Source organism: Molossus molossus, unplaced genomic scaffold, assembly GCF_014108415.1.
Source record: "Molossus molossus isolate mMolMol1 unplaced genomic scaffold, mMolMol1.p scaffold_m16_p_11, whole genome shotgun sequence".
Lineage (NCBI taxonomy): Eukaryota > Metazoa > Chordata > Mammalia > Chiroptera > Molossidae > Molossus > Molossus molossus.
Genome location: NW_023425346.1, coordinates 99,792,706 through 99,807,225, shown reverse-complemented (window position 1 = coordinate 99,807,225; position 14,520 = coordinate 99,792,706). Strand labels below are relative to the sequence as shown.

The 14,520-nt window shown below is 41.2% G+C and overlaps 1 protein-coding gene across 1 annotated transcript in view; it reads right to left on the bottom strand.

The window, feature by feature from the left end:
* FBXO36 (F-box protein 36) overlaps window positions 1-14,520 on the bottom strand; it is a 62,542-nt gene that overhangs the window by 15,174 nt on the left and 32,848 nt on the right. The window contains exon 2 of the mRNA XM_036254725.1: window positions 4,548-4,656. Coding sequence (XP_036110618.1) covers window positions 4,548-4,656 — 109 coding nt within the window. The remainder of the gene's footprint in view (window positions 1-4,547; window positions 4,657-14,520) is intronic.

Genomic DNA, 14,520 nt, shown 5'->3' with positions numbered 1-14,520 from the left:
GTGAGCAACTTTAAAATGAACGTAAGTTGGAAAAAAGCTTATTTTTAAGTTGAATTCAATCTCAACCCGTGAAGCAGCACTTTCAACCGAGTTTATATTGGCTCATTTTTACCTTAAACTAAAATTTTAAACAAGTTTTCAATAGCTAATTTCCTGATTGTTCCTATTTATTTAACTGGGGGGAGGGGAATCTATAGATGTTTCTTCAGATTGTTAAAGGTCTGAGGGAAAAAAACCTCAAAATTCACAGATGAATGGACAAAGAACACAAACAGGCAAACTACAGAAAGAATATAAATGGCAATTAAACACGGCAGGAGGCTCCGCTTACTCGTTATCAGGATAATGTTAATTAGACAAGATATTAATTTCACCGTTTGGCTGGAAAAGACGAAAAAAGACAGCAGTATCTATTTAGTATTGGCAAAGGTGTAAGAAAACTCCAGCATCCTGGTGGATAGAGTATAATTAATACAGCAGCTTTCAGAGGGGGGCAATTTGTGAGTATAGTGAAGTGACTGGCATTTTATGTTAGTTTTTAGATGATTAGTAGACATTTGGTCCTGTCCAAAATGTACTCGGAGACATTTGGTCCACAGTTAATATAAATCCCATTCTCCTGAAAGATTCAAAACCCCAACACACCTGCCTAACCCCTTGGGCCATTCCCAGCCAGGCTACCCAAGCAAGAAGGATTATTACTGGCAAGACAGCCACAGCTCAATTATTGGGCCAATGAAATATGATAGCATTTTTGGGGTATTAATTCTGCAAAACAAAAGTAGAAATAAACGTATGGGCTATGTGAACCCAGGGGCATTTGCTAAGTGCAGATGTTTTGGACAGGACCAAATGTCCTGCAAGGGTTTTAATCATTCAATATTGAAATATTGTGGCATCAATATGCTAACGAAGTCTCGTCTGATGAACGAACATTGGAGTAATGGCTGCTGTGCTGAGAATAAACTATTTTGGGCCAGGGTGGAAGGAGAGAGACCAGATGGGAGACTAGGTCAGGGATCTGGGAGAGAGACTGCCCTTGGTTGGACCAGAGTGGAGATGGTGAGAAGCATTCGTATATTAGTTATCTATTGTTGCTTAACAAATGACCCCGAAGTTGATTAGCTTAGCACAACAGACACTTATTATCTCATGGTTTCTGAGGTACAGGAATCTAGAAGTGGTTTAACTGGGTGGTTCTGGCTCAGGGTCGGCCTCTCATGAGGGTACAGACAAGACGCCATGGGTCTGCGTCACCTGAGGCCTGGACTAAGGCTGGACGGTCCTCCTCCAGGAAAGCTCATGTGCATGGGTGTTGGATGGAGGCCTTGGTCTTCACCACATGGGCCTCTCCACACGCCTGCCTCAGACACGGTAGCTGGCTTCCCCCAGAGCAAGTGATGAAAGGGAGAGAGAAAGGGGGGAAAGAGAAAAGAGTGACATTGCAGTGTCATTTATAACTTAATCTCAAAAGTGACATCCATCACTTCTGCCTAGTTCTGTTGGCCGCACAGCTGACCCAGATGCAGGGGGGCGATTAGGGATCACACAGAGGTGTGCCATTGGTTGGTGGGCCTCTTGGGGAGTCATCTTGGAGGCTGCCTCCCACAGTTTGGATTCTAGTTATGTCAATGGGTTGAATCTAGCATGTAAGACAAAAAATGGGGCCAGGGATAAATACAGAATCTTTGGCTGATATTTTGGGGAGGTAGAGAGATTTAGGGGACCATCAGGGGCTATTTTTGGACATGTTCCATTTGAGAGCCTATTAGATATTCATTCAAGTGGAGATATTAAGGGGGCAGCTACATAAATATCCGAATGTGGAGTTTCAGGGAGAGGTACCACCTGGAGGTAAGGGGCTTGTCTGTTTATGGGTGGCAGTTAGAGCCAGAGCCTCCATCCCATCCCCCAGGGAGTGCAAACAGACAAGGAAAGAGACATAAGAGCTGAACCCTGGGCTCCAGCATTTAGATTTGGAGAGACCAGCAGGGAGACTGAGAAGGGGCCAGTAAGGCAGGAGGAGAACAAGAGCGAGATGCCCTGGAAGTCAGGGAAGAAAATGTCCCCTGGAGCTAAGTGCTGCTGAGAGGTCGAGGAAGCAAGAGTAACACGATTCAGGTCCTTTGCCAGGGGTGCCACCAAGGCTGACCCAGATTTCTAAAGACGCGTCACCAATGTGTAGGATTTAAGCAGAATGACTTTGGATAAGAAAAACTTTGGTGGGGGGAAGATCTTGAGACTATGACAAAGGGGATGGAAACCAGTCAAACATCATTTTCTTAACAACAGTAAACAATGATTAAGGGCTGATAATGGACCATGCTGCCTGGAGGCAGTAGAGATTCAACCTGGCTGCTGACCCCTGAGCCCCTCTGTGCCCCAGAGTCCCCCTCCTTCTGTGCAGTGAGGCCTTTCTGGGGGATTCCCTAAGAACCAAGGGGAGGAGGGGGATGAACAGCAGTGTGGTTTGGAGTTTTCTCCTCTGCTGGGATGCTGTAGGAGGTCTAAAAAGTGAGACAGCAGCTCTGGAACTTGCCAGGCCAATTAAATCTGGTATCTCAGTGCTGCTCCTGGAGAAAGGCCACTAGGCAGTCTTGAGATGAGTCGCTCTCCAAACTGCAATTTTAAAAGCCCGTTTGGGGGGAACTTGACTGAATCCCTCCACTTCCCTCCCGCCAGGAAGGAGGTTCAGCAGGAGCCAGGCTTCAGTCCGACCCTTCAATTCCCACTTCATTACCTATTCTCCCAGGATCAGGAAGCCCACAGTGGTGGTCCTGAAGCTGATGTCACCCCACTCCCACCCGGCATCTTATCTAGGGCCAGTGGGGTTGGAGGTGCCTGGGGCTAGCAAGAGGCAGGTGAGATTTGGCCCTTACACCTCTACTGAGAAGACAGTCCCTCCAGTCTAAACCCCCATCCCCAGGGATCTGTGGAAGTCAACCAGAAAATCACACGGTCTCTCGATGAACATTCAGCATGCACTAAACATCTCAATCCACTGAGCCTCACTGGCTGGGCTGGACTGAATTATATTCAATGAAACTTGGATAGTCTTTTCCCAACATGGTTCTTTTTAAGCCAATAATGAATTTTATAAATACTTGCTATAAAAGAGTTAACGAATTTTAGGAATTGAAAGCCATCCATCCAGAGGTTTAACTATTTCAGGAAACAAAACAAAATCCAAACTACTCTCTCTAAAAAAAAACAAAACTATTTTTCCTTCACAATGTAAAATTTTAACATGCTATCATGTTAAATAATAGACTGTTTTTAAGAATGTCGATTATCTAAGATTCTCCCAGAGTGGGCCCTTTGAAAATAAGATGAATAGCCCGTCCGGTGTGGCTCAGTTGATTGAGCTTCGTCCCGTGGACTGAGAGGTCCTGGTTTGAGTCCCAGTCAGGGCACATGCCTGGGTTGTGGGTTCGATCCCAGTAGAGGGTGGGCAGGAGGCAGTCAATCAATGTTTCTCTCTCACATTGATGTTTCTATCTTTTGCTCCCTTCCTCTCTCTCTAAAAATCAATAAAAACATATTATTTTTTTTTAAAAAAGGAAATAAGATGAACATACTCAACTTTTCCACTCTCAGTGCTGAGTTCAGGCAGTGTCAGTAACCTGTGGGGCCCCAGGAGGTGGCATCCATTCTGAATCTCACTTGTGAAATGAAGACACTGCTATTTATTTCACAGGGATACTGTAACAATGAGAACATGTATATGAAAGTGCTTGATATTAATATTAATAACATTGTTAACTACTAGTAAAATAAGAATCTCCAAAGTGCCTTCTAGCCTTAAACTTCTATTGTTAAGGAATAATTATTAAAGAGTGTAGTTAAAGGGAGTTCTTTTAGAGATGCATGCTGAGGCAGTTTAGGATGAAATGATGTAACAACTGAGATTTGCTTCAAAACAATCCAGTGGGAATAGTGGGTTTATGTCTGTTTTGAGTATTGTGGAAGCTGGGTTAAGGGTATGTGAGAGTTTTTTTAAAAACCATTTTTGTACTTTTTATGTCTGAAATTTTCACATTGTGAAGGAAAAAAGGAAACTGGAGAGCAATCTCTATTATTAAGTCCAAGTATTTAATTAAGACAACTTCTCTAGCAAACCTTAATAGTAGAAGATGTGATGATGATTTTAAATGAATGCCAACATATATGAGTTAAAGGATTTGATAATTTGGTTGTTTTTTAGTAAACTTTAACTTACTTTTAACAAGAAAAAACCCATTTTAATTAAATATTATAGCAAAAAATATATATATATTTGCATGATTTAAGATTATTAATGGAATCTACATGTTAACCTGGAATCCTAAATGTGTTAAGCTTTTTTTCAAAACAAATTTAAGAATATGTTAATAGTTGTCTATTTTTTTAAGAACCCAATCTTCTACTCTATCTACTGTATGAAATTAAGTATGTAATGGCATATCAATATTTCAAATGATGAGACCTTTGATACTTCTCTGAAAAAATCTATCTCTAATTAAAGGGAACTTAACAGTAGTAAGTACATACCATGCTCCCTTCCTTACCTTGAAGATGTGAATTCTCTAGAAAGTCTTCATGAGATTCTTTGGTTTCTCCAGGTTTTGCTGACCGATACTCACTCCTCAGAGAAATCTTCCACCATCTAAAAATGACCTGTGATTGAATAGAAGGTAATCTGAATGGAAACGGATTTAAATACCAACAGCTATGGTCAGGTGACAATCACTGTGGTAGGCACATAGGCCGTGTCTGACATCGGCTGTGACTGCAGTCTAACATCACGTCAGATTACAAGTGAGGTCTGCGCATCAGTGAACGTTTTCCTTAGTGATCAGGGTCACAAAATCAAAATGCTGGAAGGAATCTTAAAAATCTATCAAGTCAATTGATGTTAAAATCACCCAGAGCCAAAGGAAGATTTTGAAGCTCTCTGAGAACATAGATTCTCTAACCTGGGGAGCCAATCCAAAGTCATTGCTCCGCTCTCCGCCTCCCTTCCCGTCCACGGGACAGACAAGATGACAGCTACATGGTCAGGGCCAGGGCAAGCACCACTATGCAAGAAGTGTTACTTCACTGGACACTTCTCGTTAACGGATCTGCTGATGGACCATTTGACTTCTACAAGCATTTTGGTTTAGCTGAAGTGAACTTCATTTCCATGGTTAGGGAATGCACTGAAATTCTGTGCTCATTTCATGGCAGTGTCAACTACCAGGCCTAATGAGAAACCCCTTGAAACTCTTGCAGCTCATCTCACGTTTTCCAACCTGTAATGGAACTGGGTAGTTAATTGAGATGACAAACCTCCCGCCACCTTGAGCACCAAACCAAACAGTTTTTGCACCAGGGCTGGGCTACCAGGGCAGGTGATTCAGGAGACAGTCAGTGCAGAGAAGCTACGGGGCTCCCCAGTTCCGGGGTCTTCCCTCACTAGTATAGCCAGGTAAGGTAGAATAATGTTCAGGGAAAATTATTAAGCAAGTGAAAAACTTGCTGTGGGGCCTCTCCCCCATCCCCACCCAGCCAGCATTCCCAGGGGTCCTCCCAGGTCCTGGGCGCACCTCTTGGGCCACCATCCTGGTCTCTACCGCTTTCCTACCACTGTCTCCCCGGCTCTGAAGTACCCAACCTCTCCCTTTCTCCCCACTCCTTTCCCCTTGCCTGCGGGCCCAGGCTCCCAGCTCTCCGCTCCTTCCGGGGCTGCCTCCCTCTGCCCTATTGTCCCAGGCCCTTTCCACTGCCTCCTCCCAGCCCCCCCCTCCCTGAGGTCTGAGAGATAACTGAACCCTGGGGAGGGTGGAGACCTTTCACACCACCTCTTCCCTAGTACCCTGCCTGACAGCAAGTTGGTCCTCAATAAATACTTGTTGAATGACTGAAAGGGTAATTTTCATTTAGATTTTGTTCTAATCACTAAAGTAGATGAGAAAAAAATACATGTGGAAGTTATGAAACTCCATAATTTCACAAAATTGTGGTGGCTGATTCTTTTCAGAAAAGCCCTTCACCTGTCACTTTTTATTTTCCTGACCAGGAATCTCACCAAAATTGTCCTCTGAAACATCGTTCTGTCCCATCTCACAAAGGCGGGGTGTATCAGTTGCTGCCATGATAAAATACCACCAACTGGGGGCTTAAACAACAGAAACATATGTCCTCACAGTTCTAGAGGTCAGAAGTCTGACATCCAGGTGGCGGCAGGTTTGGTGTCCTCTCCTGCGGCCTCTCTCCTTGGCTTGCAGACGGCCACCCTCGCACTGTGTCCTCCCTCGGCCTTTCCTCTGTGCACGAGCATCCCAGGTGTCTCTTCCTCTTCTGATGAGGACGCCAGTCACACTGGATTAGGGCTCCACCTTTATGATTTCACTGAACCTTCATTGCCTATTCAAAGGCCCTATCCCCAAATATAGTTGCACTGGGGTTTTGGGCTTCAACCTATAAATTTGGGGGAGGACACAGTTCAGTTCATCTCAGAGGGGTACCAAGTATTACAATAGAAAGAACGTAAATTTTGGAGTGAAAAAATCCTAGCCAATTTATTTACTCTCTCTGCACTTCCATTTCCTTTGTATTCCCTTTCTATTAAATATCATTAAGATGAATATTAAATATCATAAATAACATCTTTTCTATTGAGTGACACTGCCAGGCAACCAGAATCTAATGCTATGTAATCTACAACTTTAAGCCATGTAATCTACAACTTTTAGAACTAATTGGGAAGTCAAATAATTTAGCCCTTCTGCAACGCACACAGAGGAGCATGAAGTTTCAGAGGTTGAGTTAGAAATGGTAGGTGTCCTTCCCCACCACCTTACTACCAGGTGTTATATTACAATAAAAGCAAGTTTCAGGTTGAAATCTGCCACAGGAAAGACTTTTATTGCCAGGCAGACAGGACTACAGTCCAAAACATGTTTCTGGAAGCTTAGTGGAGTACCCCCTGGCTGTCTTTGGCACTCCATGGGCACCTTGCCAGGAAAGTGGACCTGTAGTATAATCAGCTACCTTTCCAGGCAGATCAAGCAACTAAATCCTTGAAGTGGAGGATTTGGGAACAAATGGAGTTTTAGGCAGGGTGCTACTCCAGAAACATAGTTGCCAAACTTACTTATGTTGCTAAAAAAAAAAAAAAATGCACTCTCTGAGAGACTTTTAACTCTTGTCAGCTTCTACCTTGCACATCATTCATTTCATCAGTGAAAAATGATTTCTGACATTCCTTATACCAATGAATTAACCCTCTGGTACTGACTTAGAAGGCAGCATTTGAAATGCTTGTGGGAACGGCCTCTGGAGGGAGGCGCCCAGGGCACAGAATCAAGCTGACTTGCCCACACAGATAAGCATCCTGCTGGCTCCTCTGAGGAACTTAGGGTAAATTAGGGAGAAGACAGCACTAGCCTGAGGAAACCTAACTGGCTGCAACCAGAATCCAAGCCTCCTCACTCCTGACTCACAAACACAGTCTGTTGGAAGCTCTTTGTATACGACCTAACACAACTCTACGGAGCAGTACACAGAAACCTCGTATTCAGAAGCACAACTGAGCCTTGTCAAGACTTGATCACGTTCCACATACTGTACTTACTAAGCCAGAAAAATGTACGAGGCGGGTGTTTTCTACCACTTATTGTTTCAGATTGGTAAAGAGTTTTTTTTTTTTAAGTGCCAAAACTCAGTACTGACGAGGAGAAGGAAAACGGGAGGCCTTAATCATCACTGAGAAGAAGGTGAATTAGTTTGGCAAGTCAAAAATGCTAAGGTCATCCGTGCCCTTTGACCCAGACATTCTACTTGCAAGACTTTATCCTAAGGAATTTATCAGAGATATGTACAGCATTTTTTTAATGTAAGGATGTTTGTCATAGGTTAATTATGATAATGAAAAATCAGAACCAAACTAAGGGCCCAATAGTTGGAACTAGTTCTTAACTAGTTGGGACTAGTTAATAGCACATTTAGATGCTGGAATACTCTGCACCCAACAAAATAATTTGTATAAGAATAATAACACAGAGTAACATTAATAATCATTTGTTTAAAAACTCAAAAGTGCCCTGGCCGTTTTGGCTCAGCGGTTAGAGCGTTGGCCTGCGGTCCAGAGAGACCTGGGTTCGGTTCCCGCTAAGGGCACGTACCTCGGTTGCAGTTTGTCCCCGGCCCTGGTTGGTCATACGGGTGGCGGCCACTCAATGTGTCCCTTTCATGTCGATGTTTCTCTCCCTCTCTCTCCCTCACACTCTATCTGAACAAAAAATGGAAAAATGTCCTCGAGTGAGGATTAAAAAAAAACAAACTCAAAAGTATACACACCACTAATCCAAAGATAGGAAGGGAAACATCTGCATATGCAGGGAAGGCGTCTGTGTGGCCGGCAATTCTACTGTCCCACAGGATATGCAGCTGGAAGGAAGTTCAGCTCAGTTACACCCCCCAAATATCTGTGAAATGAGTGCTTATTTTAATTCATACATACATACAAAGTTGTTACATATTTACCGTTATTCTGAAAACCTCCAAGTCCATAAACACCATTTTCTTTTCTTTTTTTTAATTTATTTTTTTATCCTCACCCGAGGACATTTTTCCATTTTTTTTGTTCAGATAGAGCGGGAGGGAGAGATAGAGAGAGAGAAACATCGATGTGAAAGGGACACATCAAGTGGCTGCCACCCGTACGACCAACCAGGGCCGGGGACAAACTGCAACCGAGGTACATGCCCTTGGCGGGAACCGAACCTGGGTCTCTCAGGACCGCAGGCCGACGCTCCAACTGCTGAGCCAAACCGGCCAGGGCCATAAACACCATTTTCAATACCTTGTTCTGATGAACTGTGAATGTTTGTTAATGAACACGCCTGGAGCTTCCCGTGGTTTTTATAAGACTGTTTAGAGTTGGCTGGAACTTGGGCTGCACTGTGCTCTCCCCAGGTTTCATGACTCTCCCAACCACCTGTGAGCAATGCGTCACTGTCTTTCTACGGATGAAGAACCCCCATGGATGGGCTAGATCACTGGCACCAGCCCTTGTCATCCAGGCAGCATCTGACTTTGTAAGTCAAGTTCTGTGTCATTGCCTCATTGGCCCTCCAGGAAGGGGGACAGTCAGCCTTATTGTAGGACGCACACCATTATGTGGTATCTTGACAGAAATCATGTGATCAGTGGTAGAATTCTTTAAACATTTTATTTATAGTTAGCATATTTTAGATGTCTTATATATTTCCTGTAAATCTTTTTAATAAACTTGAAAATTGAGCATGCTTGTAAAAGAGAGGTCTAAGATTTAGGATGAACCCCTCAGCATATCTCCTGCACAAATTATTAGAACAAGATTACAAGGCATTTGTTGTTAACCCAGTAAAGGATCCTAGAGGTCAGCCCTTTTCCCCACTAGGACAGCAGTGACTCACTAGGCAGCCCTCAAGGGGGCACCAGGAAACAGCAGGCCCAACTGGCCATCTCAGCATCTGAGTATATTTGGACAATGGCACACCCCCACCCCCGGTCTGAGACTGTGATCTTCCCTCCACTATCCCCAGACGGAAAATCCTGCTACTAGCACAGAAAGCAGAGACTCTGGTGTTAGACAGGTCTGGTTTAAACCCTGGTCTCTGTCATTCACCTCCAGCAAATTTCTTAATCTCTTTAGCCTCCTTTTCCTTGTGTCCAAAATGCAAAGTATTGTGCCCACCTCACCGAAGTTTGGAGAGAAGACGTGAGATAAATCCAAAGTGCCCAGCATGGTGCCAGATCAATGGAGCATGCTCCAGAGAGGCAGGTCCTTGCCTCCTTTTCCTCCCTTTCTCCCTGTTCACTCAGTCCAACTTCAAAACAACCAACTCAGCCCCAAATACCAAGAGATCAGAAGCATGTGCTTTTTTCTCATCAATTACCTAAGAATATTCAATCATACTTCATCAAGGTCTGCTTTCTGAATTGTATTCTCCAAAGACATTTATTTCAGCTTTTCACTCAGACTTGGTATTTGATTTTTCTAATCATCAGTCACTATTAAGAATTGTATTTTTATGCCGTATTTCCCCAGTGGCATAATTAGGAAGACGCATCCATCTATCCAGTTAATAAACAAACCCACTTCTAAAGGCTTAGGATGATTTGCCAGATTCCACACACTAAATGGGGCATAGGAAAGACATTTGTAACTCAGCTCACAACTGCCTCTGCTTTCTCCTGCAGAGGATTGTTCTTCTATCAGATCCAATTTCTCCCTGTTTTGGAAATCATATATAATTAGGGATTTCACCCAGTGTGGTGAAGATACTGTATCATGGAGTTACGAAAGTAGGTCCTTTCTTAGGTGAGGAAGGATTTTGTTATCTGAATAGCCTACGGAGAAATGGAGAAGCAAGAACTGCAAGGAAAAATGGCATGTAATTTCACCTTTAGATATTACTCAAAAGACCACACAGCACTGGCATTCCAAAAGGTAGAAACATGTTATTCTTTTAATGTATTTGAAGATAATGTCTATTATTTTGCCGCCTATTTAAACTACAAACACTATGATATGTTTTCAGTGCAAATTTACAACATCGAGTATGTGCTCTTCTGTGTATCTATGTTTGGTTCAATGTGTCTAATCACAACAACACTTAGACTTTTCAGCTATAGGAAGTTTTACTAGGGAGTGGTAGTAACTTTTACACAGTGAGTATAAAAGCAGCATTATGAATAAAGGGAAAGATGAGACAGGCTGAAATGAAAATGGAATAAACTGAATATTTTAGTAATGAAGAACTGACAACATTAAAATGTTTCTTTCCTTCGGTGATTCAGAGATGAAGTTAAGTTGCTTTAGGAAAGTCAGATGAATGAACTTTAAGCCAGAGAGTTTGATTAGGGATGGGCAGACCTGATTGGCTGCCCCCAGCACTCATTCGCCCACCTGCCCCTTCCTAGATGAGCCTCGTTTCAGAAGCCTCTCTTCTGCATAGAGATCTGACATACTATCTTTGTCATTTTAATTTAAATGTATAGGATAATGCAAATAATTAGATTTGTATTTTATGCTTAAATTTAGGAATAGTTTTAATCGAGCTCATTCCTCATTATGGGTGAGTATATCTTTCAACAGATTTCTCAGAAAGGGTCTATAGGAAGTACATTTTTGTCTGCAAATGTTCCTATTTTCTTCCAGGTGCTGGTCCCCTGTTACTGTTATTCAGTGTGGGAGCCAGTGGCCAGTGCAGACGACCTCCAGATGTACCCTCAGGTCATGCATTCTCTACTAGCAGCTGCTGCTACAGACCACCTCTGGTCCTCTTTGGCAATTTTCTTGCCATTAACAGGCTACACATTCTTGTTCCTGTGGTAGTCACACCTTCTTCAAAGAAATATGAATATGTCTTATTGGAGGAGAAAGAGAATGCGTATTCTAGTTATTACTGTCCACCCTCCCCAAGGATACAGGGAATTGCTACATTTTGCCACTGCTACTTCTGGACGCTTTAGAGCCCTCTAGTACCCCTTTTAAGTTACTAACCATCTTCTTTTAGTTAACAGTTCCTTATAATAAATTGTCTCTGGTAAAATAACAGTGTGGTTTCTGCTCCTGAATGGACTTTGCTCAAGATATCTGGTATGATTCTTTTGTCATTTATTATGCAGGGCACTTGGTGAGAGCTTTTAATCTAGAAACATACACAATATTTATATTTATAGTTTTTGTATAATTTTTTCCCTAGAACTTCTCTTTTTCAGATATTGGACCTCCTGATCTAATTTTTTAATTTTCTTATTCTTTTTTCCCCTATTGTCCATCTTGTACTTTTGGTTCTTTTTCACTAAGTGATTTTCTCAATTTCTTCTTCCAATCCTTCTATTGAGTTTTTCATTTTTCCTATCATATATTTTTATTTTCTAAAAGCTCTTTTAAATTTTCTGGATGTTATTTTTTTTCTTGTTTGCTGTTCTTGTTTTCTGGACACAGTAACTCCTGTTAGCCTTCTGAGGATACTACTAATAAATAGTTTGTTTTGTCTTTGTACATTGTCTTTATTTTTTCCAAAGTTATATTTCCTGTATTTTGGTGGTGTTGATTTGTTTTGGCTTTCCTCAAAAGCCTGCTAATTCTTAGCTGGCCACAGGTATTCAGGAGTGGGACACTAGGAAGCTGATTGGAACCTCCAGAACTTGAACAGGTCTTGTCCAGAGGGGGCCTCAGTATATATCTGCTCGGGCTCTTTCGTTGGAGTATCCTGGCTATTAATATCTTGCAATCTCCTTTCTTGGCTTGGTCTGATTCCCTGGAGAAGAACCTTCCAGATTTCTTCCTGGAGGGTATAATGCTGGCACTGCAATGCTCCGTACAGAAGTCACGGTGAGTCTCCCAGTTCAGTACCTGCACGCTCACTTAACTCCCTGGCCAGATTCAACACGGAGTTCCTCTGCCCCCAGTGGCCTGGGGTCCTGCATCCACAGATCCTTAGCTTACCCCTCCAAAGATCAAACTTCAGTCTTTTCCTGGGGGTGAGGTAAAGTTGTTGCTCATTGTGCAGAGGAGAGGAGGGGCTGAAGCAGAAGCTGATTCTAACCACATCAACAGAATTTCAATCTTTCCTACTGTTTTCAGGTCCTTCTTCACCCTCCCTTTCCAAAGAAACTGTTCCACCTCCTGAGCCCTCCTGCTCTGAGGTACAAATCTGACTGCTCCTTGACTTCCCTAGTTCAGGTCTCAGCTTTCTCAGGGCTGCTGATCAGCTACTAGTAGGTCACCTGCCTTCTAGCAGGCGAAACTGTCGCCTTCCCCTTTCTCTGTTTTTGTGGGTTTATGCTTTAGGAAAACCCTGTAATTGTCATTGTAGTGGTGTTACTAGAGGGAGGGAAGGTATGTAATAGTTTCTAACTAGAAGCTGCCCTTCTAAGCTGTATTCCTGATATGTTTAAAATGCTAGTTAATCTGACATATTATATTTGTCATTTTAATTTAAATATATAGGATAATGAAAACGATTAAATTGCTAGTCAGTATTTAAATTTGGGAATATCTATTAAATTTATAATGATTTAAATGTTTGGAAGTTTAAAAGAATTTGATCTACATACTCATTATAGTTTTTTAAACACTTGGCCAATTTTGTTAGATTTGTAATTATGTCTCTTTAGATCTTAGAAATGCTTAAGAAAATTAAATATATTAAATTAGCAATATAGATCGAAATGCTTAAGAGGTTTTAATCAAGTTTGTAAATTGTATTTAAATTTAAGCAAATTTAACCTGTTAGATTTATGTGTTGTGATTTTAATTTATAACATTTAGATAATTTAAGTTTGTAAACAGTGCCTAAATGTTTAAGGGACTATAATTTGTTAAATGTAAAAGCTAATTAAACACTAAAAAACAATGAAAATGATTGTTTTTATTTTTAAAGCAAAATTACCTAGCTGTAATTAAATTTACTAGGTTTGTAAGTTGTGTTTGAAGGTTTAACAATAGGTTATTAATTTCTAACTTTAATTGAATATTAGTAATAAACAGAAATAACTGTAATAAATAAAAATATTTGTAATAAATAATAAATTGTAAATAATTACAAAGAATTATACAATAGAGTTTCTTAGATCATATTTAAAGGATTGATTTAGTAATTTGGGGACCACTGAGTGGCTATTTGAAAAAGAAAATTGATTTATACTTCACATCAGGATAAACTCCAAATAGCTCAAAGATGTGCATATAAAAAAATAAACCCACACAAGTACTAGAAGGAAAAAATAGTGAATTTTTTAATCTTTCTAATTATGATTCAAAATCTAACAATCATAAAAGACTGATAAATTTGACTTTATAAATAAAAACAACCTCTGCCTGGCGAAGACCTGTATGGAAACGTTTAAAGCAGTTAGTTCATAATAGTTCCAAGTTGGAAACAACCAAAATATCCATCCATATGACAAAATATTACTCAGCAATTAAAAAGAACTGCTGATACAAGCAGTGACATGGTTGAATCTCAAAAGCATTATTCTAAGTGAAAGGAGCCAGCTATGAAAGGCTGCATACTACATGATTCCATGTAGGGCGTGTTGGAAAAGGCAAAACAGAAATTAGGTCAGTGGTACCAGGGGATGTGAGTGGGAGAAGGGACTGACCGCAAAGGAATATAACAGAACTTTTTGAGTTGATGAAAATATTCTATATCTTTATTATGGTGGTGATTATACATTTGTCAAATTCATGGAACTGAAAAAGGGTGATTTTTACTATCTTAAAAGCATACCATAATATGTCTGACTTTTAAAAAACACATAAGAGACAAAAGAGAAATGATAAACTGGGAAAATATCTGCAATTAATATCACAACAAACAGCTAACTTCTCTAAAGATTTTGTAGAAATAGAAGTCCAACAGATTAATTTTTAAAAATGAGCAAAAGAAGCCCTGGCCAGGTAGCTCAGTTGGTTAGAGCATTGTTCCAATACACCAAGGTTGCAGGTTTGATCTCCAGTCAGGCACATAAAAGAATCAACCAATGAATGCATAAATA